Source organism: Hippoglossus stenolepis, chromosome 18 (assembly GCF_022539355.2).
Source record: "Hippoglossus stenolepis isolate QCI-W04-F060 chromosome 18, HSTE1.2, whole genome shotgun sequence".
In the NCBI taxonomy this organism is placed as follows: domain Eukaryota; kingdom Metazoa; phylum Chordata; class Actinopteri; order Pleuronectiformes; family Pleuronectidae; genus Hippoglossus; species Hippoglossus stenolepis.
The window spans coordinates 13614068-13637155 of NC_061500.1; the positions used below are offsets into that span (position 1 = coordinate 13614068).

The following is a 23088-nucleotide window of genomic DNA, read 5'->3' on the forward strand; positions in this document are numbered from 1 at the left end:
ATCCAACATATCTAAAAAAAATCCCCTCTCCAGAATGCAATTAAAATGAATATCTCTGTCATCTTTAATGTTCTTATCATTTTAATATAAGTTATTGAAAATAAATAAGCTATTTGATATCACATCTGCACAAAAAGAGCGATATTTGCCAAAATAGATTCAATTCATTTAAAAACAAAGTTCAGTGACGAAACAAGTACACATTTATTTCATGGTGCTACAGAGCACAAAATACCTTTATTACCATTTTGTTTTCATCTTTTTCTATTCACGGTTTTGTCAATAATTGCACATGAGGAACTCTGAAACAAAAGGGGACCTTTCAAAATCAGAAGTGGATTTCTACAAAAAAAATAAAAAATAAAAGATCAACGAATCCAAAACACTTGATTTGAGTTGAAAAGAAAAACACGTCAGTAAATTTAAATGACAAAGAAAGTCTTCAGAGTGCAATTAGATCTTGATTCACAATTTAGGTAAAGATTTATTTGTCTGCAGAAGCGGCCAATACAAATGATCAGAATATGAATCCATGTCATCTCCGGTCAATCATAAATGCATTTTGTCAAAGCTATTCGGGAAAAATTAGTTGCTCTACACACACATACACACTCACACAAACCGTCTTGCCTACAGCCCATAAATACAATCAATCTGATATACAAATATTTGGATAGATTTATTTTTATTTAAGCGATACTTAAAATGCAGGTTTAATCCAGATTCCTCCTCTTCTGAAGACCACCCCTTGTTTCGTTGATACTGTCAAAGTTTCTCGGGAAGAGAAACCGTAGCCTGACTCGGACGAAAGCCCCTGACTCAGCTGTAAAAATGAAGAGTCGCTGTTGGGCGGGAGGACATTTAAATAAATATCTGAAATGAGCAGCATCCTAACACTGCACACGTCCTCCAACTCTCAGGTTGTGAAGCAGGTTTGAGTCTTCGTTTCCTGTATCATTCAACAATCCTTCCTTTGCTGGAGGGTGACTGAGGGAAAGCACACAACACAGCAGACGACGCACTATTGACACAAATCATTCTCACGCAAAACGCAATCTGCAGCAGACAGACTCTGAAGAGCTGCAGGTGCACAAACAAGTCCAACGTGACAGTATGAAATTAAAAAAAGGCGCCACTTCTTTTCTATCCATCACAGTCAATCAATCAAGCAAACATGGACGTTCAGACTTAAGACACAAACTAAAACAGGACCTGGGTTGATCATTCTGTGTTGCATTTGATGGGAAGCTGGACAGCTTTGAGGGGAAACATGTTCATGGTACATCAAATTATGCCTTCATAGAACATTGGGTTTGTGAATACATCCTAGGAAACTATTTCATGTTCGTTAAAACCCTTGATACAACTTCCTGTCTTCTGTTTGGATGCAGCAAAAAGCCCTTCGTGGAGACGCCATGCCTTTTAGAATACTCCAGTGACAATTACTGAACAACAGAGACGACAGAGAGCGGTGGAGCTGTTTGACGAAGACTGACAAGATGGAGACACCTTACGCTCTTCTTAGGTGCGGGCAAAAAGAAAAGGTCCTTAAGACAGAGAGCAGTACGTCCATGTGCTTCATATAATTCCAGGTCGGATATCACTCTATCCAACAAAGTCTGTTTACGTAATCTCTCTGCAGGATGATGTTACTTCATCACCGGGTACTGGCGCTGACCGGTCAAACGCCCAGGACGAACTCCACCGCCTGGTGCTGCACTTGGCTGGGAAAAAGGAGTAAAAACAACAATAAGGAAAGACGATTTATGAAGTGGAAAAGAAGAAACACGAGAGGGGCTTTTATAGCGCCTCACGATACTGGTCCATACTGGTATTTATTTTCTTTTTTTACATCCTTACCTGTGCAAACTGTGCAGGGTTATAAAAGGTGACGCCTCCTGTGGGTGCAGCTCCCTGAGGAGGATGACTCTGCAAGGCACAAATGGAGTTAGTACAGTGTGTGCATTTACTCTCACTACTGCTACAGGCACAGAGAGGAGGTCACACTCCAAATGCCACTGAATGTTTGGACATTATAAAACAGACACAAAGTAATGGCAAAGCTCTACGGTGAGGCAGCTTTACAAACCACAAGTCATTGATATTAGTAAGCATGCATGCTTTATGATGGGTTAATCAAGCAATGTGCTCCCATGACCACAAACAGGGGTGTCGTCCTGCAGCAGTCTCCAGCATGTGTCACTCTCTGTCTGACGTCAATATGACCAAGACTCTGCTGGCAGCTCTGTGATGTATGACGGCGTATAAGGGCAATTTAAAGGGGGGAAATAATCGGAGATTTCAAGAATAAAGTCACAATTTGAGGCTATGTGTCATATTAGAAGGAGGATATCAGAAGATCACCCTGTCCCCTGCATTAAAATGAGGAATCTGGAGTGTCTTATTAAGTTATACTTTAGTAAATGTTTAAAAAATAACAAAACACTTAATATTTTGTCACATCAGCGCCACATTATCTTAGGTATCAAGATTCTGGATCCAGAAGTGAAACTCCGTCCAGCAGGGGTTCTCATTTTTACTTATTTGGTAAATAAGGTTTTCTTTATAATTATTTTCTTGTTAAATTACGACTTTATTATCGTAATATGACTTTTTCGCATTAAAATAGAACTTAATTCTCCTAATGACTTTTTTTTCTTGTTAAATTAAGATTTCATCTTCGTACTATTATGACATTTTTCTCATTAAATTAGGACTCTGTTCTTGTAGTATTACGACTGTATTCTCAAAATCTCAGAATTATATTTTCTTCATATGGCCCTAATACTCAGTCGAAAAATACAAATTTCAACCAAATGGTGGTGCTCGAGGATGTCACAGTAGGATCCATCTTCTGGTGACTATTAATGTCTACACCAACATTTTGTGCCAATTCATGGTATAGATATTGAGATACAAACGTGGCAATGGCATGGCAATCCATTCAATACACATGGAAATATCTTTGGCTGCAAGAATTGCTAGTGTGTTAAATGTGTTGACCATTTGCCAATTTGGGTTTATCATCACACAGAGAAGTGAACAACACCGGAGACAGCCGGCAGATGAGCGGGCAGACATCCTGGGTTTGATGGTTGGGCGGCGAAGCATCAGTGAAGCGTGCTGCTAGTGATGTAGTGAGCTGGGTGGGTGAGCAGGCAGGGGTGAGAGGGAACCATTTGAGGCCCAGCTAGAGGTACCTGATTTAAATGCTGACTCACTTCACGTGATAAGGAGCTCATTGAGCTAGAACGTGAGAGCTAAAGACAGGAGGGAAATTAACAGTAGAAAGAAAAACCAAGACACAAACCACAAGCCCATATTAAAAATCTCCCATGAATTGGATTAGAACTATTTCCCCTCGGCCACCAGTTCAGAGTGAAAACAAATAAAATCAGCGTTAGATAATTTATGATTGTTGAAAAAACAGAAATGGACAAAATTAGAATGTAACAGCAAATGGAACAGATTTTTTTTTTTTTAATCAAGACTGCATTTAGCATGATTACCAGGAAAGATTATCAGTTGACATGCAGGCATTCTCATGTTCTCTCAACCCTTTATACATTAACTTACATTCATACAAATAAGCAAACTGCACGCACTGGCTGTTAGGTGATGAGCAGTGGTGGCATGATGGTACTATGGCAGCTACAGTGAGATCTGACAGGGACAGTTTGTCTTACCTCCCCGGACTGTGAGCCATCAGGCACAGGAGCTCCCTCTGGGGCAGGTGGCAACAACGTTGGGTTGAACATCTGAACAGATTAATGTGCAAAAGGAAGAGAATGCGGATGAGGAGAGCTTCAGCTTTGTACTTCATTTCGACTGGCTTACCCCTAATGTCCTCATTTCCCATGACCTTTAGCAATTACAGTTTTTTTTAGAGATACTGCACAATTAAATGTGCTTTATTGAGCTGTAAACTCAAATGCATTAGTTTTCTTTGATGAAATACATACACAATACACCAAATTTGTTAAATAAAATCTACATTTATGGGTTGAACATGGCTCATAACACCACCCAGTGTTTCAAACCAGGGACAGAGCCAAGGGGGAATCACTTCAGCCAAAACTTAGGGATGAAGTTACATTTAAAGAGAATTGTTTATACAAATTTGAATCTACAATACATTTTCTGCATTAGAGCAACAATGTGAGTTTTCTTTAAACATTAGATGTCAGGTTTACCTGAGGAGCAGTGCTGGTGTTCGGTGAATTCTGCTCCTGATATCCTCCTTCACTGCCCTCTAAAGGTTGTTGATCGTCAGGAGCTATAGCGGTAATTTAGAAAAAATATTGAATCTCTTCCTCTGCAGCCATCAGGGATATCTCGCTTGTGAGTTAACTGGTACGTTAGTCAACTAAGGCTGCTTATTTAAATTTGTTTACATGATTTCATGTATTTAAATTATACATAACTCCCACCTGAACTAGGCACAAATAGGTTAGCAGGCATGGCCATCGGTGCCAGAGGAGCAAAGATGTCCGCTGGAGCAGGGGCTAATCCACTTGGTTTAGCTGTTCTACTGGGGTTCAGCACATCCACATATCTGCTCCTGGTGCCTGAGAAGAGGGAAAAACGCCCAAGTGGCAAGAAACTGAGTAAACAGTGACTCATTTGATAGACATCTGACATAGACATAAAAAAAAATGTACTTTCAAAAAATTATGCAAGGTCATATATGGTATTTGTAAAGCCAAAGGCCACAGGGAATAACCCTCATCTCACCTGCCTTCCTGGAGAACATGTTGACAGGCGGACCACCACTGCTTGGAGGTCCTGCAGGGCCAGGCATTGGAGCCATCTTGGGGAAGCCAGAGGGAGGTGGCGGAGGAGGCTTACGCTAACAGATTTAAAAAAAAGACACATCAGATTTAAGTGTCAGTCTACTTCAACAACAAATCTGTTGTATATCTGTCTTGTGGACCAATTTAAAAGATGATAGCAGACCTCCTCTTCAGGCTCGTTCAAGTCGACCCATTTCTGCTTCTGTTCATCCCACACAATCTGACAATTGAGAACAATGGGCTCTTATCAGTTACTGCTGATATAGAGAAAATGTTGAAATAAGACATGAACATGTTCTTGCTGTAACTTACAGATGGGTTTTTGTCATCTGGCAAGTGAGCCTCATTCTTCCCCATCCCAAACCACCTCTTCAGCAAGCCAACACCACCACCACCGCTCTGTGAATGAAAAGAAAGAAGACATATTGAAATGACCACTAGGGAACACTGTGGGTGCACTCATTGTGAATCAGAAGTGAATATGAACCTGTTTTGGGGGGTCTTTCTTGACTTTCTTGGCCTCTTCTTTGCGTGGCTGTTCAGGAATTGAAGGCGGCGGTAGAGAGATCTGCTTGACAGCTGAGTTGCTGCGCTCTCTTCCACCAGAGTGAGTGGACGACTCAGAGGTGGTGCGTGAGCGTCGCCCTGAAACCTGGAGTCAGAAAATACAGGTAAGAATAAGACGACAACACACACCTTTCTTTCAAGCCTCTTGAACGGAACTTCTTTTTGTGGTGCCTTGACATAGACAGGCTTCCTTTAGGCCATTTTCTCCAATCATGACTATTTATAATTACTGAACTGATATCGAATTCTTACTTTGCAGACATATGCTGATAAGTTATCTCGGTAAACAGATTCTGTATGTAAACATGCAGAATCTCTAGAGACAAGAAGTGTCAGACACTAGCTGCGAGATCGGCTGATAACTGATGATGGATTATTCTTCTCACTGTTAGCAGATTTTAAAATACTCCACTGAACTGGTTAGACAAGTTAAACTGTTTAGAACGTAACAAATTCTAATAATTCAAGGAAATTTAAAATACCATTTTTGATAAGCTTTGCATCACTTCATTGAAGGCTTTTTTTCTGATACAAACATGACACACAAACCCACCATGTGCATTGATGATTGTGAAGTAGTCCTCGATCTTCCAGGACCCTGCAGCACCAGGAAAGACAATGGGGTAAACATTTTCTGTAAGATTTGAACAACAACACAACAGCAATCACAACTGTCTGGAGAAACCGACCATGTGAGCCATGTGGTCATAGAAGTCCATCTTAGGTGTGAAGGAGTTTCTGGTTGGGGAGGATGGTATTGCCTGAGCAGTCTGCATCTCTGGTAGGGGTTGGTATGGGTGCTCGACAGGCGGCATATGCCCAGGGGAAGAGTGCATGTGCTGAGGCATCTGGGGCAGTGGGTGGTTCATCTGCACAGGTGAATGTGGCACTTGAGGGAGCATGTGTGGTGACATTTGGCCCACTTGAGGAGGTGGGTGAAACGGCTGCTGATGGGCTACTGGATACATCTCTGTCTGCTCCGGTTGAGGCTGGAAGGGAGGGGGGGCAAAGCCGGGATCCTGTGGAGGGTAGCCTGGGACAGACATCTGACCTGGTGGTCCACTGGGAGGTACTGGGTAGAAATAGGGCACATCACCGGGGGGTAAAGGCTGAGGTGGGGCCATCCCCTCTTGGAGAATGGAGGTAGGGGCTGAAAAAAAGTAGATTGCATTTTGAATAGGCTGACAGTCAGGAGAGGTTAAAAAAGGAGACAACAAGAGTATTATTATACGAGTACACAAATACATTTACACAAACCCACCTGGAGGCATCAGCTGTACTCCCTGTGGTGGAGGCCCGGGCAGTAATGAGCTCATTAGTGGGTTGTCAGGAGTGGGGCCATCAACCTCCAGTGGCATGCTGTAGGGCTCAGGTGGACTGGGCTGGTCCAAGTCAGATGGGCTGCTGCAGTCGAACTGTAGAGGAGTTGTTCTGTCTGCACTGTAAGTAATCACCCCAGTCTGAAATTTTGGTATTAAATGAAAATTGTTGAATGGGTACAAATTAGCAGAAAAGTTTAAAATACAATGAAAATAGGATTAAATTCAACAAGTTCCACATCAAATTAAAGTCATATCTTCACTTATTATTATTATTATAATATATTATAATTATTTGAATGGTCATCGTCATGGAAATTTGAGTTTAGAGACAAAAAAGGTATTTTTATGAAATAACCCTCACCCTTTGTAAGTTGCTTTGTATAAAAGTGTAAATGAGTTAAATACCAATAATATAAGCAAGATTACACAAAAACGACAGAGCTAATTCCCATGAAACGTAATGGAAGGATGTGGTATAGGTCAGGGAAGAACCTGTGAAATTTTGGTGCAGATCAAGGAATTTTGTATCACTTTCTTTCACATTGCGTTTTAGGGTGCTTTTCTACTTATTCGTGGATATTGAAGAAAATAAATCAGACACATTTAGGGAACTGATATCTGAGAGTGTCTGAAAGATGATGCAGCTAGATCAAAATAAATTAGACTGTTGATCCATGGCCGTGGTATGCGCTCCAATGAGTGCAATTCTAGTTGTTAATATAGCATCTATGAGTGCAAATATGTGTCTGCCTCCTCACCCGGATCTGTCCATCCAACTGTCTGAGGTGAATCAGCCAATCAGGCTCATTGAACAGCTCCTGCTCAGGCTTCTCCTTCAGTTGTGGATCGAAGAACCGCAGCTTTTCAGACATCTGTCAACAAATAGCATAATATGGTGTTTGTCAGAATGCAAAGCCTAATGCACATCTGTGATGACTGAAAACATGAGGTACCAGAGGGAAAGACAGGAAAGAGAGTGAGTGCATACCTGTATGATTTGGCTAATAAAGACAGGAGAGAAGTAGGCAGGCTGCATGAGCACTGTCTTGGAAATAACTTCACAGTAGTGGAAGGCCTGAGCACTCAGGCCTGCTTCAGCCAGACGGCATGCATAGATCAACTTGAACACCTTGTAGGAGACAATAAAGCAGAGAACAGTGTGTTAATCTTCAGTTATATCACCATAGTGGACAGATATACAGACACACAAACAAGACTGTTTCTTAAAATGTCTGCAGAGGCTTCAGTGCAATCAATCACTAGGATACATCTGTAGGAGACAGTTCATTGATTAATCAGTAACAGAAAAAAACCTACCTGGAAATTGTGCAGTGTGCAGGGCTGGGAGCCAAGAGATTGAGCATACTCATAGGCCTCAGTCCTCTGAATAGCTTCGTTGGTTGCAAATTGGTAAAAGGGAAAACTAAAGTGAAGAGACAAAGATGAGGGTAAATGTTTGGCTTTTTGTTTTTTTAGAAAACACCCATTTCATTTATGTGCAATTTCTATTTCGAACCTGTGATTGGAGCCAATCAGAACCATCTTGGTGCTCTTCTTTGTGAAGACTCCCAAACTGACTTGTGCCATCATGTAGCAGAAGTGTGCCGCATCGATCAGCCCCTTGGAAGCTGCCACCACACAAAATGAGAGCAGATAGAATGTGAGGTATTGTCTGAAAAATCCTTTTTGATTTAGAAGCCGTGAGTATCTGCTTTCTTTTTATGCAGTCCTACCCAGAGTGTCTCCCATGGTGGTGATTGTGCGGGTATCCAGGTCCATGGTATGTGTGAGGTTGGACAGCACCATGGCCAGGTGAGGGCGCCAGTCACCCCACTTCTCCTCTCCACAGCACTACATGAACACAACATATGGCTTGTTATATATTTGTGAAAAAAGCAAAACATTTTAAACCCCACAAATGACTTCACAAACAAAAAACAATTTACTTAGAACAATTATTCAAAAATAATGAGGTGTTAAAGAGAGAAAGCCAAATTAGTACTTACAGTGGCTGAGGCCGGCATCCTCCCAGACATCAGCTGGTACACTGTCTGAAGAGGGTCATTGATGGGCAGACTGTTGGCAAACCTAAACAACAAAGACAAACATATTGAATGTTTTATTGAATTCAAATAAGGGCAGGATAAATATGCTAATTATTTTATGAGCCACAACCTTTTATATATCGCTCGCACTTTACCTTGTCATGACACGTGCATGTGTCCTGTTGTCCATCTTACTGGCCAACAGCAAGGCATGGCCCCAGAGACCTCCCTTCATGGCTGCCTCTAGTGCATCCTATTCCACAGACAAAGCAGAGCACATGTCAGATTTCGGAAGATAAAAACTAAATGACAATAATACATTTAAAGAGGACACTTTTTTTTACCTTCTTGCGGCCAAACAGAAGCAGCTCCCTGAAGCGCTCAGTTTCTTTGCCAACGTTCTCTGGGACAATCATGAAGGTGTCAGAAAGGAGGGAGAGTGGTCCGGCTCCAGGCTCTTCCTCAGCTCGCGCCAGTGGTTCATTGTTAAAATCAATCAGGTTGGCTTCATTCGGACTCTTTCCCGGCAGCCAAACAGATCGATGCTCTTTCAGCAAGAGGTCAGCGATGTCCGTGCCCACGACAGTCTTGAGAAACAAATGAGGAAGATAAGGATGATGAAAAGAATATTGTTTCATGCAGAAAGGCTGAAACATTTTCCCTTTTAATTCTCTTTCTGACAGATTTGGAGTTACGTCTGCGCAGTCTTACCCCATTCTGTCTACAGAGCAGCATGATGAAGTCCCAGAGCAGACAGGCAGAGTCCCTGTCCAAGAGGTTGTTGTCACGAGAACACTCCATGGCTTTGTTCTGGGAGAACTTTATCACATCCACCTTATGGGTCTCCTCCCTGATGGACAGAACGCAATAAGTGAGATGGATTGGAAGTCAATAAGAGAGTGTTAAATGATATTCTGTATTATTCTTTTTTTTGTCATATTATTGTATTATAAGTATTGCAAAAGCTGGACATGGCTTCAGCTCAAGTGTTCAAGAATTAACTAAGAATTCTCTGCCATAAATAATGCAAAATCTGTAGCTAAAAATAGTCTGACTTACAAGTCTTGTTTAGGTATGTTTGCTATAAATCGCCCCAACTATTTTAGGAAATTAAAGATGAAACATTTCTAGTGCAACAGACAGGCTTGGAAAGGCTATAGGTGTCAAGAGATTAACTAATGCATTGCTGGTTTTAGTGTTTCATTGGATTTGTTAACAAGAGAATAAATATAGAATGCTGCCAGCCTCACCCCGTAAAATGTTAGTGTCTCTGACATGTTTGTAATACATACAAAGGGTTGAGTACACTTACTTAACAAGAGGTCCAGGGAAGGCTCGTAGTTCTGCCTGATCCGGGGTATCCTGCAGCATGGTCTGCAAACACAAATGTGGTTTGAGATTTGACGTACTTAAACATTGTGCAAATGCTGAAGTGTCTGAGGTTAAGTCAAACAAGTTCCCTGGAAAAAAAAAACACAGGGAAAGCTATCATGTTTGACCTAATAGGTTCTTAAGCAGTATGTATAACATATACTCAAGAGTCTGAGGAAGCAGTTAGGACACAAGATTTGACTGTCACTCATTTTTAGTATTTAGTATTATGTTCCCTTTATTAAAGCATTTGTTTGGGCATAAGGCAGAATGGATTTAGATCATTTATGAATATGAAAGTTTTTGCCAAAGTAATTTCTCAAAGCCAGATCAGTCCATTTACCGCTTCAGTAGGTCATAATAATAATAGTAATAATAATATAATCTTTTTAAATACCAAAATCAGTAATATTTTAGGACAAGTCTGTAGTTTTGAAGAACCCTCTTCTGTTCTGTTTTTCACTGTGTAGATACTTAAACTCTTATGATACTTCACAACATGAACGGAGGACGGAGAAAATTTCCCAGACTACACCAAAGATGCTGAATTATAACCCGTTAAATACGTACCTCCATGTTGTGGATATCAACGAGAGCGGGCTGTCCAGCTGAGGGGAGATTGGGCAGAACTTGAACCAGGTGACCACCAGGTCCAAAGCGGGCACAGCGGTGGGGTATGCTAAACTTCTCTGGGGTTGCAGGACGAGGTGGGGCTACGGGGAAAACAAGAGTCAGACTGTGAGTGTTTGACTGATCTCTGATAAAGATCCTGTTAACATTTAGAGATTGGTTAAGCTTAAAAAGGCTGAGAGCGTGAGAATTTTCTCCTTACGTTGCTCAGGGCTGATCCATGTGCTGTCTGCAGTGTACTCAGAAGGATAGATGTACTGGCTGTAGTTCTGTGTGGCATCAGTTTGGTTTGGGTACTGTGCATAGGAGTAGTCCACAGCCAGAGTGGAGGCTGTGGTGTCATAGACAGCTGACACTAAGTCAGGCTGGCTCCTGTATACCTGGCTCTGCAGTAGGGAAAGTCGAAGAGAGACCATTATGGGTTAGTCTGGAACATAACGCAGCCGTTATCAGACAACCTACTTCCCTGAACACAAGCGACACATAGATTACCATCCTAAAATTGTCAAGGATGTGTTATGAATGAAGCAACTGAGAAGCAGGAGGGATCATGAGACCGCTTACAAGCATAGCTAATAGTACAGATTAGATGCTACCAGGGGGTGAGGAACAAATCTAGGAAAAGAAATGTCTAAACTGTTCTGGTGGCAAGCAAATATTAACCTTGAAAAAAGTGAGGGAAAATTGGTTTCTTCTGCAATTAATAATTAACACATTCCCACTCTTTTCTTTCCAGCTCATTTCGGACATTTTCTCAACCACAACTCAGACGCTCCATGTGATAAACACATTGCTCACAATCTACAAACCGTACAACGTCTGATAAGCATTTCAACACACAAGTTCTAAAATCTGAATAAAGCCTGAATCAAAACAATGTTTTTCAGAACACTTAAAATGTTGTCATTTGAATGTGTTACAGTCGGCTTCATGGCAGTCTATACAATGTGATCCAATGCCCATTTTATGATGATGATGCTTCTAACATGCGACAGATGCAAAAATGAAAATACAAAAAGAAAACAAATATCTCCCGGGGAAAAAGCGCTGTCACACATGTAGAAGACACCGACGAAGATGTCAAGAGAGTTTGTGGTGATAAGAGCTGACGACGGTGTCGGGAGCCGTAAACAAAATCACATGATATCTGCAGCGGAGTTAATACGTCACTTCCTGCCTCTGCCTGCTACCTCTCGCCTCAATAATGCAGAGGATTTTTTGCTGTTTTGAACGCATCTGTGCAGAGAACCTCCCGCTGTGTTGTGTATGTGTGAAAGACAAACTCTGGGTAAACTCTTTAGCCAATTCTCCGGATTTGACCCGGAGGTCATGTCTGAAAACGGCACAAGATAATAAGAACAGGTAATAATACTTTCACAAGAAGACTTTTACCTGTTGCGACCTTGAGCTGAAGCTGCTTCGTCTGCTGTGGTGGCTTTGAGAGCTGTGCACACTGTGTGCTGACTGCTCGCTGTGGACGCTGCGCCGATCGAACTCATCGCCATAAATTTCTCCGCGTCGTTGGTAATCGTCATCAAAGCTGGGATCGTAACCAGGATAGTACCGCCACTGGTCTTCAACGCCTTCTTTCCTATAAGTGGAGTTTTAAGTGTTTGAGAATCAAAAAACATAGCTCTACACAGTTACTGACAGATTTAGCTTAATGTAATAGTGGCCACTGTGAGTGGTGCTTCTCTCTGCATACCTGGCAGGATACACCTGTTGATTATAGTAGTTTTCTCTGGCTCTGTAGTTTTCATCGTAATTAGCCCAGTAGGCCTGATCATAGTATCCTCTGTATCGAGGGTCATACTGTCCATAGTTGTATCCTTTTCACAGAATATATGGAGTGGGTAAAAAGAGAGATTCATATCAAAAAAATTGTTTAATGCATAGTGATTAATCTTTTTTATTTTTGCAACATCTTCATTTAAGGATTCACACCGTTTTCAACTCATACCTCTGTAATCGTAGTTTTTGGGATAATCTGCATAATATTCACTATAGGCACTGCGGTTAGCTCTCTGGTAATCTTCAGGATAGCCTTGTCTATGGGAGAAAGTAAACAAAAGAGATGAGTTTATACCTAGTTCACAAAATTCTAAGGAAGAAACTTGGAATCTGCAAGAACAAATTAATGAAAATATTGTGGTTTTATATGCAGTGCATCAAATGTAAAACTGAGGAACAGTTTCACTGACCTGGATGAGGGCCTGTCAGAATACTGACTAGCCCTGGAGCTGGGTCGCTCTGGCTGAGGCTCTCTGTACTGATTTGGGTCCCGATAAGCTTGGGTCTGCGCATCATACCTGCCATACCAAGGATCAGCTGGGGTCCTGTATTGACCATCCTGAGAGAAAAGAAAACGCAACGTAGTGCATCTTCACATAGTTGAATACATTCACAAGCCAGCGTAGATATAAGTCGTTCCACATACTTGATAATATTGCTGTGCTCTAGGATCCCCAGGTGGTGCTCTAGGATCCCCAGGTGGTGCTCTAGGATCCCCAGGTGGTGGTGGGTACTGGCCAGGAGGATATGGTGCTCTGCTATCCGGGTATTCCCCATGATAACCATAGTAGCCACTGTACATCTGTCCTGGCTGTGGAGGAGGGGGCCCGTAGCCCTGCTGGCTGCCTGCAGCTGAAGGTGGTCGTGGTGGCTCTGCAGAAGCTGGATGGGAAGCCCCTGGAGGTCCTGGTCCTAGAGGCCCTGGGGGGTATGCAGCAGCAGGGGGAGGAGCACTCCCTGCAGCAGGCCCCTGTGCAGGAGCTGGATACTGACCACGGAAAGGTTGTGCTCCACTCAGTGGAACACGAGGAGCATCAGCCTGTCCCTGCAACACAGGCTGAGGATCTGATGTCCTCAGAGGTTCTATTGGTGGTGGCTCTGTGTTTGCAGCTGCTTGGGAGGGTGCTGGCGGTACCTGTGGGGTGGATGAAGAGGCTGGGGTCTGGATAGGGGCATTCCCTTCTATTCTTACTCCCTGCTGAGCATCTTTGGTTACCTGTAGGTAAAATCCATTACTAGACTGCGGAGACTCATGTAGAGAGGAAGGATGGCCAGATGCTTGATTTTGGGTTTGTGATTGGTGCATAGAAAAATCAAGCAGTTCATAATTTGAAGGCGGATTATGATTAGAAACGGGAGGAGTCATGAGAGAAGCCTGTGCATTAACTTGGAGAGCAGAGTGGTTGTCTGGTTGGCCCCTTGAAAGAGGAGGGCGGACTGGCTGAGACTGTGGCGGAGCTGTGATTTCTGATGTTGCCGCCTCTGTGTTGTCTCGGGTCAAATTGAGCGGACCCTGGTTAGAGGCTGAAGAATTGAAGCTTACTGGTCCAGGGGCAAACAGTGGATTTGGATTGGAGGCTACTAAAAGTGATTGGGGGGGACTGGCACCTTGCCCCTGTGCGAGTGATCTCACAGGTGGGGTAGTTTCCCTAAGGCTACTTTGACTGGCTGCGTGAGTCGGGGTACTGGGGGAAATCACACTATAATTGGATACAGGCGGGGCAATCAAAACAGGTTGGTGGAGTGAATCAGCCACCAGGAGAGACGCATATCCCATGTTGCCTTGAGAGTCAGGTGACTCTGCGTCACTCACCTTTGGTGGGTTCTCTAGGTTCTCTGAGTGCTGCTGTGAGGTTGGCTGAACTCTGTGGGAGGGCTGGAGGTTCAGGGGACCATCCTCTGGAGGTTGGATAACATCAGCACTGGGCTCTCGTAAAGGAGCAAGAACCATTGGGGCGGCAGGGGCTAAAAGGATGTTAGCGCCCAAGCTAGCAGGATCATGCTGTGCCCACAGAGTAGTGGCTGGGCTCTCACAGGGCCGACTCGCCCCATAAGCACGGGATGAAGGTCGTGAGTGAGAAAGAACCACTGGGTGTGTCGGGTGAGGTACACCAACTCCAGTCCCAGGAGGCAAGGGGTGTCCTGGGCCATAAATATTTTCCATATTATCTGGTGGCTGCTCCAGGTTACCTGGTGTAGAATCTGCACCTCCCTCTGCTACAATTTTAGCCATATCAACTTCAGCAGGACGCACCCCAACACCATGGGAGCGAACAGGTTCGAAAGAGCTGTTAGCACTTGCCTGAAAGATGCCAGTTGGTTTGGGAGGGCTTGGTGTGGGTTGCCACATCTGCTCCAGTGAGCTCTGTCTTGCACCCATATCCCCAGCTGGAGAAGTGTCAATCTGCTCAAAGTAACCTCCAGTGGCAGCAGTCAGGCTAGCATCATCAGTGAGACGAGGGCTTTCCTGCTGAATAAAGGTACCTACTACTCCCTGGTGCCGGCGAGTGCCAGTCCCGCTTCCATGACTCATATTGCTGTAGTTGGATGACACACTGGCAGATCTCATTGGTCTTGGAACAGAATCTGGAGTCTCCAGGTTAGGCCCGGTTTCGAACTGGTCAACATCAAGCACTGCAGTAGCAGCAGGACTACCGTGAGTTTCACTGGGTAATACTTCCTGATTCGGGACACACTCTAAATTCTCCACATGGTCGTAGTGAGAATCCGGGGGCCTCTGTGATGCATGACTGCCATCATTCATGTACGGTACATGTGAATGATCCTGAAGAGAAGCTCCTTGATAATCCATAGGGGCATCTGTGTGGCCACTTTGGGTTTGTGGGTTGTTGTGATACTGAAAGGAAGCAGGAATGCCATTCACTGCCTTATTTCTGTCTCCAGCCAGTGTTTCCTCATTTTCCACATCATTGTCTTTGAAGAACATTGAAAGTGTACCAGACTCCTGAGAGTATGGTACTGGGGGAGGGGCAGAACTAGGCCCAGGCTCAAAACTGGCCACATGTTGAGATCCACCAGAGTCAAGTGTGGGCTGAGAATGGCCAGAGCCAGTCCCCATTTGGTGGTAGCCTGAATCCTGTGTGGGTTGGTTGAACCAAGAGTCTTGGGGGGAAAAGTAGCTTGGAGATTGGAAGTGTGAATTATGCTGCTGGGGTGCATTTGGGTCAGGCCATTGAGAACTAGGGGGCCTTACAAGGTTCTGAGGAGGAAGAGGAGCCTGGATGTGGGGATGTACAGGTTGTGATGGAGGGGTTGGGGTGTGTTGATGGGGCGAGGGGGCGTGGGACGGGAACATCTGGGGCTGTGGAGGTATATTAAAAGGTTGTGGTGGAGGGGTTGGGGTGCTTTGATGGGGCGATGGGGCGTGGGATGGGTACATCTGGGGCTGTGGAGGTATATTAAAAGGTTGTGGTGGAGGGTCACTTGTAGGCTGGAAGTAGTTCTGAACTGATGGAGGGCGACTTCCATGATCAGGGGCCCAGTGGGAAGAGGAGGTGGTGGGAGGAACTGGCTGGAAGGGCACAGGCTGAGGAGTTGGCTGTCCTTGAAAATCCTGGTTAAATTGTGTCTGAGTAGGCGCTGGGGCTGAGAAGACAGGCGGTGGCTCTGTGGCTGTGGATGGTGTCTGCTCTCTTGAATTAAAATAGCCTTGCTCTGTATGCGACGATGCATATCCTGCAGGACTTGGAACTGGGAAAACAACAGGGGATGCTGTACTATGAGGGTTGAACAGCGTCACCCCGGGAACAGAGGATGGTGGGGGACCATATGGAGCAGCCGGGACATCCTCCAATGTCTGTGGTTGTGGAGGCAGACCTCCACCAGCTTGAGAGTACATGGTGTTAGGTGGGGCTTGCATGGGTGGAGGGTTACTGCTCTGTATTGTTGGGAGACCACCTGCAGCCATAGGAGGGGGAGCTCTGACAAAAGCAAAAGGGTCTGTCATGGGTTGGGTCGCAGGTGGCATTGTGGCAGTAGCTGCTGCTGTATGCTTGTAGGGCCTGGTCCTGCGGAACATATTGGGCCCAGACGGAGGAGGGCCGGTGGCTCCTGGAGGTCCAGTCCGCGGAGGAGGCTGCATGGCTGCAGAGCTCACAGGTCCGAGGACCAGGTCACTCTAGTAGATGTCACTGAAGAGACGGAAGTCAGGCGAAGCTGGTTAGAGGGAAAGAAAGAGGGAGTGGTAAACCAAAAGCTCTTTGATAGACTTCACCACACCTTTATTTGTATAATAAGCCAAGATCCTATTCAGATGAACAGTACAACGTGGCAATTTCTACAACACCTGTTGTACTTTCTTAGAGATAAATACATTAAGTACTTTACTGGGCAGAACACAATTGACCAATTGTATGAATGCCAACTTTGATTGTAAGACACACAATGAGTCATATGGTATTACCTCAAACACTTTCTACTTATCTTACTCAAGCAATTAGAAGAGATAAATAGATCTTTATTGAAAAGTATATTAAAAAATGTCACAAATGAGAAAAATACTGCCTCCAAATCAAAGTTGATTTGTTTTATATATGTATTTAAAAATTACAATATCCCATTTTAAGTTAAAACAGTTCAAATAGACGCAGCTGTTTCGCAGCAAGGTTATTTTAAAATGAGTGAGGACAATCAGAAATCAAAAATCAAATCAGAATTTCTTCACATATCTAAATAGCAACTTCATTTTGATAAGAGACAGATTCAAGAGGGAAAGTTTGAATGTGGTGGCTTCTGCTTGGCTTATTGGATTTTGTAAAAACATCTCACCTGACAGAGATTAAGCAAACACTTTCCAAACAGGAACTTGCTGATGTTACATGTGACAGAACAAACGTGCCTCAGCCCTTTGGTTTTCGTAGGGGTAAACGTTAGTTGTTGGTGAGACTTCAATAAACAAGCAGCACACACAAAACACAGGAGACGGTCTGACAGCTGACTGTCACACCAGCACTGTGGATCTGTCAGCGGCGGAGCTCAGCGGAGCTAACGCCGGCTGAAAATGATCATTTGACAAGTCAGGAAAGGGAGATCGGCAACAGATAGTGCCGGGCGACAGACACGTCTTGACCGGATGGACTCTCCCGACGTGATCCCGGGGCTTATCAAGCGCTCTGGGTTATAATTTCACCGACAACCGTTGCACTACCCGGAGCTAACGTTAGCATAGCCGATGTCCCGGCTCACTGACAGGTCAACACGAAGCGAAACCCGCAGCGTTAACCCAAAGAGAAACAAGACACAGACTTCTGCTCATCGTGCGACACTTGTTTGAAAACGAGCGACCCTGTTAGGTCCGCTGCGTCTTTTAAGTTCAGGCTACACTTGCTATGAAGGAAAGGTCCAGGGTGCTAACGGTAGAGCTACACTGCTCTGCCAGACCCAGCAAAACAGACACCCAGTCGCCTGCTTGTACCCGAAGCCGGGACTGCTGCAGACCCCCTGGCAACCGGTAACTTATCATTTCACACACATTAGACACGGACACGAGCAGCTACACGTCACTGGCCCCTCGGCGGTCATATTTTAACCGGTTCAACGCCTGCTAGCGTTAGCAACACCGCTTAGTTAGCACCGCTGGCTAACTAGCCTAATGCTAACTCCAAGGATAACAGTTCCAGGTCGGCCGCGGACACCAGATGGAAGCAGCGAGAGCTAAACCTTGTTAGTGACGGTGTATATTTACTCTTACCCGGTGCCGGGAATGTGTACAGGTATAAATCAATTCTTACAAATGTGCAGCAGGGTGAGTCTGACACGGCGCCACCATCTTCAATGAACACATCCTACTAGGCTACGTGTACAAGCCGCGTCACGGGCCAAACAACCACGGTGTCATCGCAGGGCGGAGCTCGGGAAAAAGGTTCATTGGCTGTATTTACCTTCAATTTATGTGCATCCCAGAGCTGATGTATATCCACTATGGGTGCACTTTATTAGGAACCACATACCCATAATGATGAGGGTTTCTCTTTGCTCTCAGACTCAGTTCTTCATGCAGTGGATTCTGAAAACATAGATTCTTAACCCGTGGGTCCTTGGGTAGCTTCAGTCTGCTCACTGACGTCATCAACGGTAGGCTAGTTCCCCTCTCCCATCCCTGGTTTTTTTCAATAGGCACGTGTTAGTGATTGAGGGTAAAATATTTTCCGGGTGGATTTCACCCGACGTTAGTGTTTGTGCATTAAATCAGGCGATCTTATTACCTTTCAAGGGTAACAAAGTTCAGGCCCGCCATATTTATTGCCCCATATCGTGCACAGCTATCATCCTGTCACAGGCTTGGTGACTCTGGCATGCCATTGAGTAAAAGATAGCTAAGGTTCGTTTACGTTGGCAATCGTTAGCTACGCAGATTTCTTCTTTGATACTAGAGCTAAGTTATCTAGCTTGGAATTTGCATGTAATCCTTATTTAGTGTAATGGTTATGAATAAATATCACTTAGTGGTAATTTCCAAGGAAATTCATTTGTTAAAAATGTTTTTATTGTCAGCTTGTCATTTTTCCCCTCTCGAAAAATGCAATTTTTTGTTTATCTCTCCCAAAGTTGTCAGTGATGCAGGGAGACTGTGCCTTCACCGGACAAGGCTCACATGTCCCAGGAACGGGTGGACCGAAGAACAAGTTCCCAGCTCCATTATTTATTTTTTAAGGAATTTTTCATTAACGATTCCCTAATTTTTCACCAATTTTAGAGCCTTTTTATAGGGTACATGATACATTTTTTTCGTTTTTTGAGACGTTGTATAGGGGGAAATAAAAGAAGAGTACTTCAATTTGCCATGTATTGTTGTACTTTAATATATTTTGATGAGACATATTTTTATCGGGTATATTATATCGGGTAAAATATACCCAACGTTAGTGATGGTGTTACTAATTTTACGTTAGTGTTCTAGGGTTAATTGCATCATTTCTGCAGATTTATCACATGCTTTCTCAGTCTGCAAATCTCCTGTTTGATCACATATCAAAGGTGCAGTATTGGATCCAGATCTGGGGGCTGTGGGAGGCCTCTGAAGTACATTTCCATATTCTTCAGTTTGAGATGCTTGCTTTGTGACATGGTGCGTAATCAGGTGCCTCTGCTTTGCGATTTATTTTCAACATCAGACTGTTCCACAATGTCAGACTGTGATTCATTTTATCTCCAGGTTGAGGAATCTTGGATGCTGGTCCCTTATATTACCTGAAAGGATGGGAAATATTTAAAAAATATCACCTGCACATGTAAAAGCTTGCAAAGTTGTATTACTAGATGATTTACGGCCAGCAACAAATACTCACTAAACAGTGGATAGCTTTAATACTCTGGGATTGTCCCGACCCTTCTTTGACCTTGTACAGGTGATGAAGGTCATTTGGGACACACTAGACTGTTGAGCATAAAGAGGGGTCATCTGTGTAACCTGACTCGTTGTGTCAGCTTCAACCCCTCTGCCCTTTTTCCTCTGTCCTCTCTTATCGAAAAAGTCCACACAACTGCTTCTCACTTGATGTTTTCCTCTGCCACTCTCTGTAAAAACACTACATTTGTTTGTGAAAATGCCAGGAGATCAGCCGTGGTAGAAATACTCAAACCAGCCTATCTGCCACCAACAGTCCCATCACAAGTCAGTGAGATCACAGGTTTTCCGATGTTTAATGTGAACATTAATTGAAGATCCCCACCTGTGTGACCTGACCTATAATTCATGATTTTATGCTTTGCACTTCTGCCACATTATTGGCCACGTGATTAAATTGCACAAATAAGCGTGGGTACAGAAACAGATATTCCGAATAAAACGCTAAATAAGTGTTTGTTATTGTCGCGGGGAAATTCATAGGAAAGTTATTAATATTATGAACGAGGGAGAGCATTTGTTGACAAAAGTCTGTGGACACTACTGACTCATAGTTTGAAAATTATTTAATATTGTATGTATGATTATCATCACCATCCTCTCACGTAACTACTAAGCTTCTTTTCACTGGCTCCCACTAGGTTTTATATTCTCTCCAATCGCTCACTGATAACTTTGGAGGCCCTTTATGGCGTTTAACCCCGTTTCAAAACATTTGATGAGGTCTTTCTCCACTGGGGGGCAGTATGGTGTAATACACGTACTATACAATCTACTATCTCAAACCATGTTTTTTAACCAACTTTAACCAAATATAAATCTTAGATGTTCCTTAAAACTATAACTTTGATTTATTGTGAATTTCAGTAATGCAAAGTGCAATATGTTGCACCTTGAAAAGACAATGGCTTGTATGGAGTATTTTTTTAAATACTACCTGGACCAACTTTCCAACTCAATAGGTCCATTGTTAAATAAAGAACACGGCAACAAACATGTAGGAGTTAATAATTTTGTCGTTTATTGAAATATGGGGTGAAACAGAAAACCAAATGAGATTCTGAGGAAAACTATTTCCAAAAACAAATGTGGTGGAAGTGAATACTGTGAATATTAAATTATGTTGAGTAGGCTGTAATTTGTCTAAAATCCAGAGATAACACAGCTACATGTTGAAACTGGACCAAGGAGGGGGTGGATGAAGATGAGAAGATCTATATGAACTTGATTCTTTTAAAAATATTTTGTGATAATAAATAAAATACATTCCACCTTTGTTATACATGATATATTTTAGCATGCAGCCACAAATCCCTCACCATGGGCACTCTACATAAGGCTTTGAGCTACACTGGGTGTTTAATCTAAACAAACTTATAAAAGTAATCCTTTCTGTCAAAGATAATGAAAAACTGGTAAAATGATGGAAGGCACATGCCGTCAACGCAGAATTCAAACACCCACGATACGCACATCTATGACTTGTTTGGACGCCTGCTTTTCCTCAACTTTCGCTCAGGCTTGTCAACCGAAACCTACCCTCCCACCAGACTGTGTGTGGAGAATATAGGCCGCGGGGCAGGTTTGAACAGACCTTCACGTTTGCACCTAAAACCCACTGGCCTCTTTTTTTCCGTGCAGGAAGTGGCTGTTGAGAAATCTCGAGCTCTGTCTGAGTGTGAAACCCTCTGGCTAATGATGATGTGCCAACTTGTCTCAATGTACAGTATCTCTGTAAAAACAAGAGGAACATGTCATACATCCTGGTGATGTGATAAATTGCTAAATTCACAGCAGTTCCTTCACTGCCTTAGAGCTGATTATTATGTATCATAATTTCAACACATAAATTATTATTCTAATTCACCTAGAAGATCACGTAACACCGCCAAGGCCAAACAGTCCCCTTTGAATACAGGTTTAAATTCACTCCATGCTGTTTTTTTTATTTGGATCAGCGCCTAATTGCACACACTGAAAAAAAATTCCCTTGATCCAGATCCTGACTAAATTTATTGGGTTCTTTTTTGATTAATACCACATCTTTCATCCAAGTTTCGTGGAAATCCGGTAAGTAGATTTAGTGTAATCCTGTTAACTATCACAGAGACAAACGTCGACAAAAACATTTGGGGGCGGTAATAATACAAGACATTATTCTAAATATGCTGTTTGTTAATGACACGTTGAATTTATCCTTAATCGATATTCATCAGCTCATGTAATAATGTGATATTATATAATGCTATCGGGCAACATTACATGGGAGGTTATGTCATGTAATTGGAGCATCAGTGTTTACATGTTGACAAATTATCATCATCAGTTGCTTGTTCGCCTCATGTTGTTCTGCACTGCCAAACCTTCAATAAATCAAACTTTATTGGGACATTTAAAGAGATTATCGCAAGAAAAACAAGTGCTTCACACAGAAATGATAACACATACATCGCCCCACCCCCACTGTTTATCATGGTTTAACCAGTAAATAGATATCTAATACATAGATAGCACAATATGCATAAGCGAAGGCTAGTGTATGAACACACAATTAATAAAAAAGTAGTAAAGGAGAGTTGTATTATTATGAAATATGTCTTCCTATGAAAAGTTATAATGTTGTGCTGTTGTGGTTAAAGTAACCGTGTGACTCAGGATGTCGAGCTGCAGCTGAAGTTTCCCTTTTTCACATGCATGTGTAGTATAGTCATATGCACACACACACACACACCACAATGTCTGCACCATATGTTATAGATGTACACTACAAACACACACTTAACTGTTTTCATTTCGTGTTTCAATAAGAGACATGTTTATCCAATGAGAGAAGGGATAGAGAATAAAGTGATAGAAGATGTGGAATTTAGTCAATTGCAAGTTTCCATAACTAGTATAAAAAGATTGAAACACATCCCTGTCATTTTAATTTGTATATCCTGTTTTATTGGGTGAAAATTCTTATGAGGCCAATACTAATGATCAGGTTTGATACCTAAATGAAAGCTGGAAGCTTTAACTCAAGAAGTAATTGCTCAATCAGCAGCATCTGTGGTCTGCATCATTTCCTCGGGGTATATAGTGTTTGTGACCTTGTCATTAAGGCCATGTTTACAGGAAAGCCAAGAGAGTGGTTAATGTTTGGTTAACCACTGTCTAAACGCCTGAGAAGCCCCTGAATATCAACCTGAGCCCCGCGTTTT

General features: G+C 43.0%; 1 protein-coding gene across 3 annotated transcripts; it reads right to left on the reverse strand.

Annotated features, from left to right (window-relative positions):
* Window positions 1-185: 185 nt before the first annotated feature.
* Window positions 186-18366, reverse strand: sec16a (SEC16 homolog A, endoplasmic reticulum export factor). 3 transcript variants are annotated; one of them, XM_035184244.2, is made up of 31 exons: window positions 18270-18366; window positions 13166-16695; window positions 12930-13078; window positions 12689-12777; window positions 12434-12557; window positions 12121-12319; window positions 10931-11114; window positions 10669-10811; window positions 10040-10101; window positions 9439-9577; window positions 9072-9314; window positions 8883-8980; window positions 8689-8770; window positions 8416-8533; window positions 8199-8310; window positions 8000-8105; window positions 7671-7811; window positions 7441-7554; window positions 6622-6820; window positions 6050-6510; window positions 5914-5958; window positions 5281-5445; window positions 5106-5192; window positions 4957-5013; window positions 4735-4849; window positions 4431-4568; window positions 4194-4276; window positions 3687-3758; window positions 3222-3260; window positions 1861-1929; window positions 186-1724 (listed from the first exon to the last, which is right to left on the reverse strand). In XM_035184244.2, exons 2-31 carry the CDS (start codon window positions 16619-16621, stop codon window positions 1650-1652), a joined length of 7164 nt encoding a protein of 2387 aa, XP_035040135.1. In that variant the 5' UTR covers window positions 16622-16695; window positions 18270-18366; the 3' UTR covers window positions 186-1649. The 3 variants fall into 3 exon arrangements, with proteins under 3 accessions (XP_035040135.1, XP_035040134.1, XP_035040136.1); XM_035184243.2 differs by having other exon boundaries at window positions 3201-3260; XM_035184245.2 differs by lacking the exon at window positions 3222-3260.
* Between the last annotated feature and the right edge of the window lie 4722 nt (window positions 18367-23088).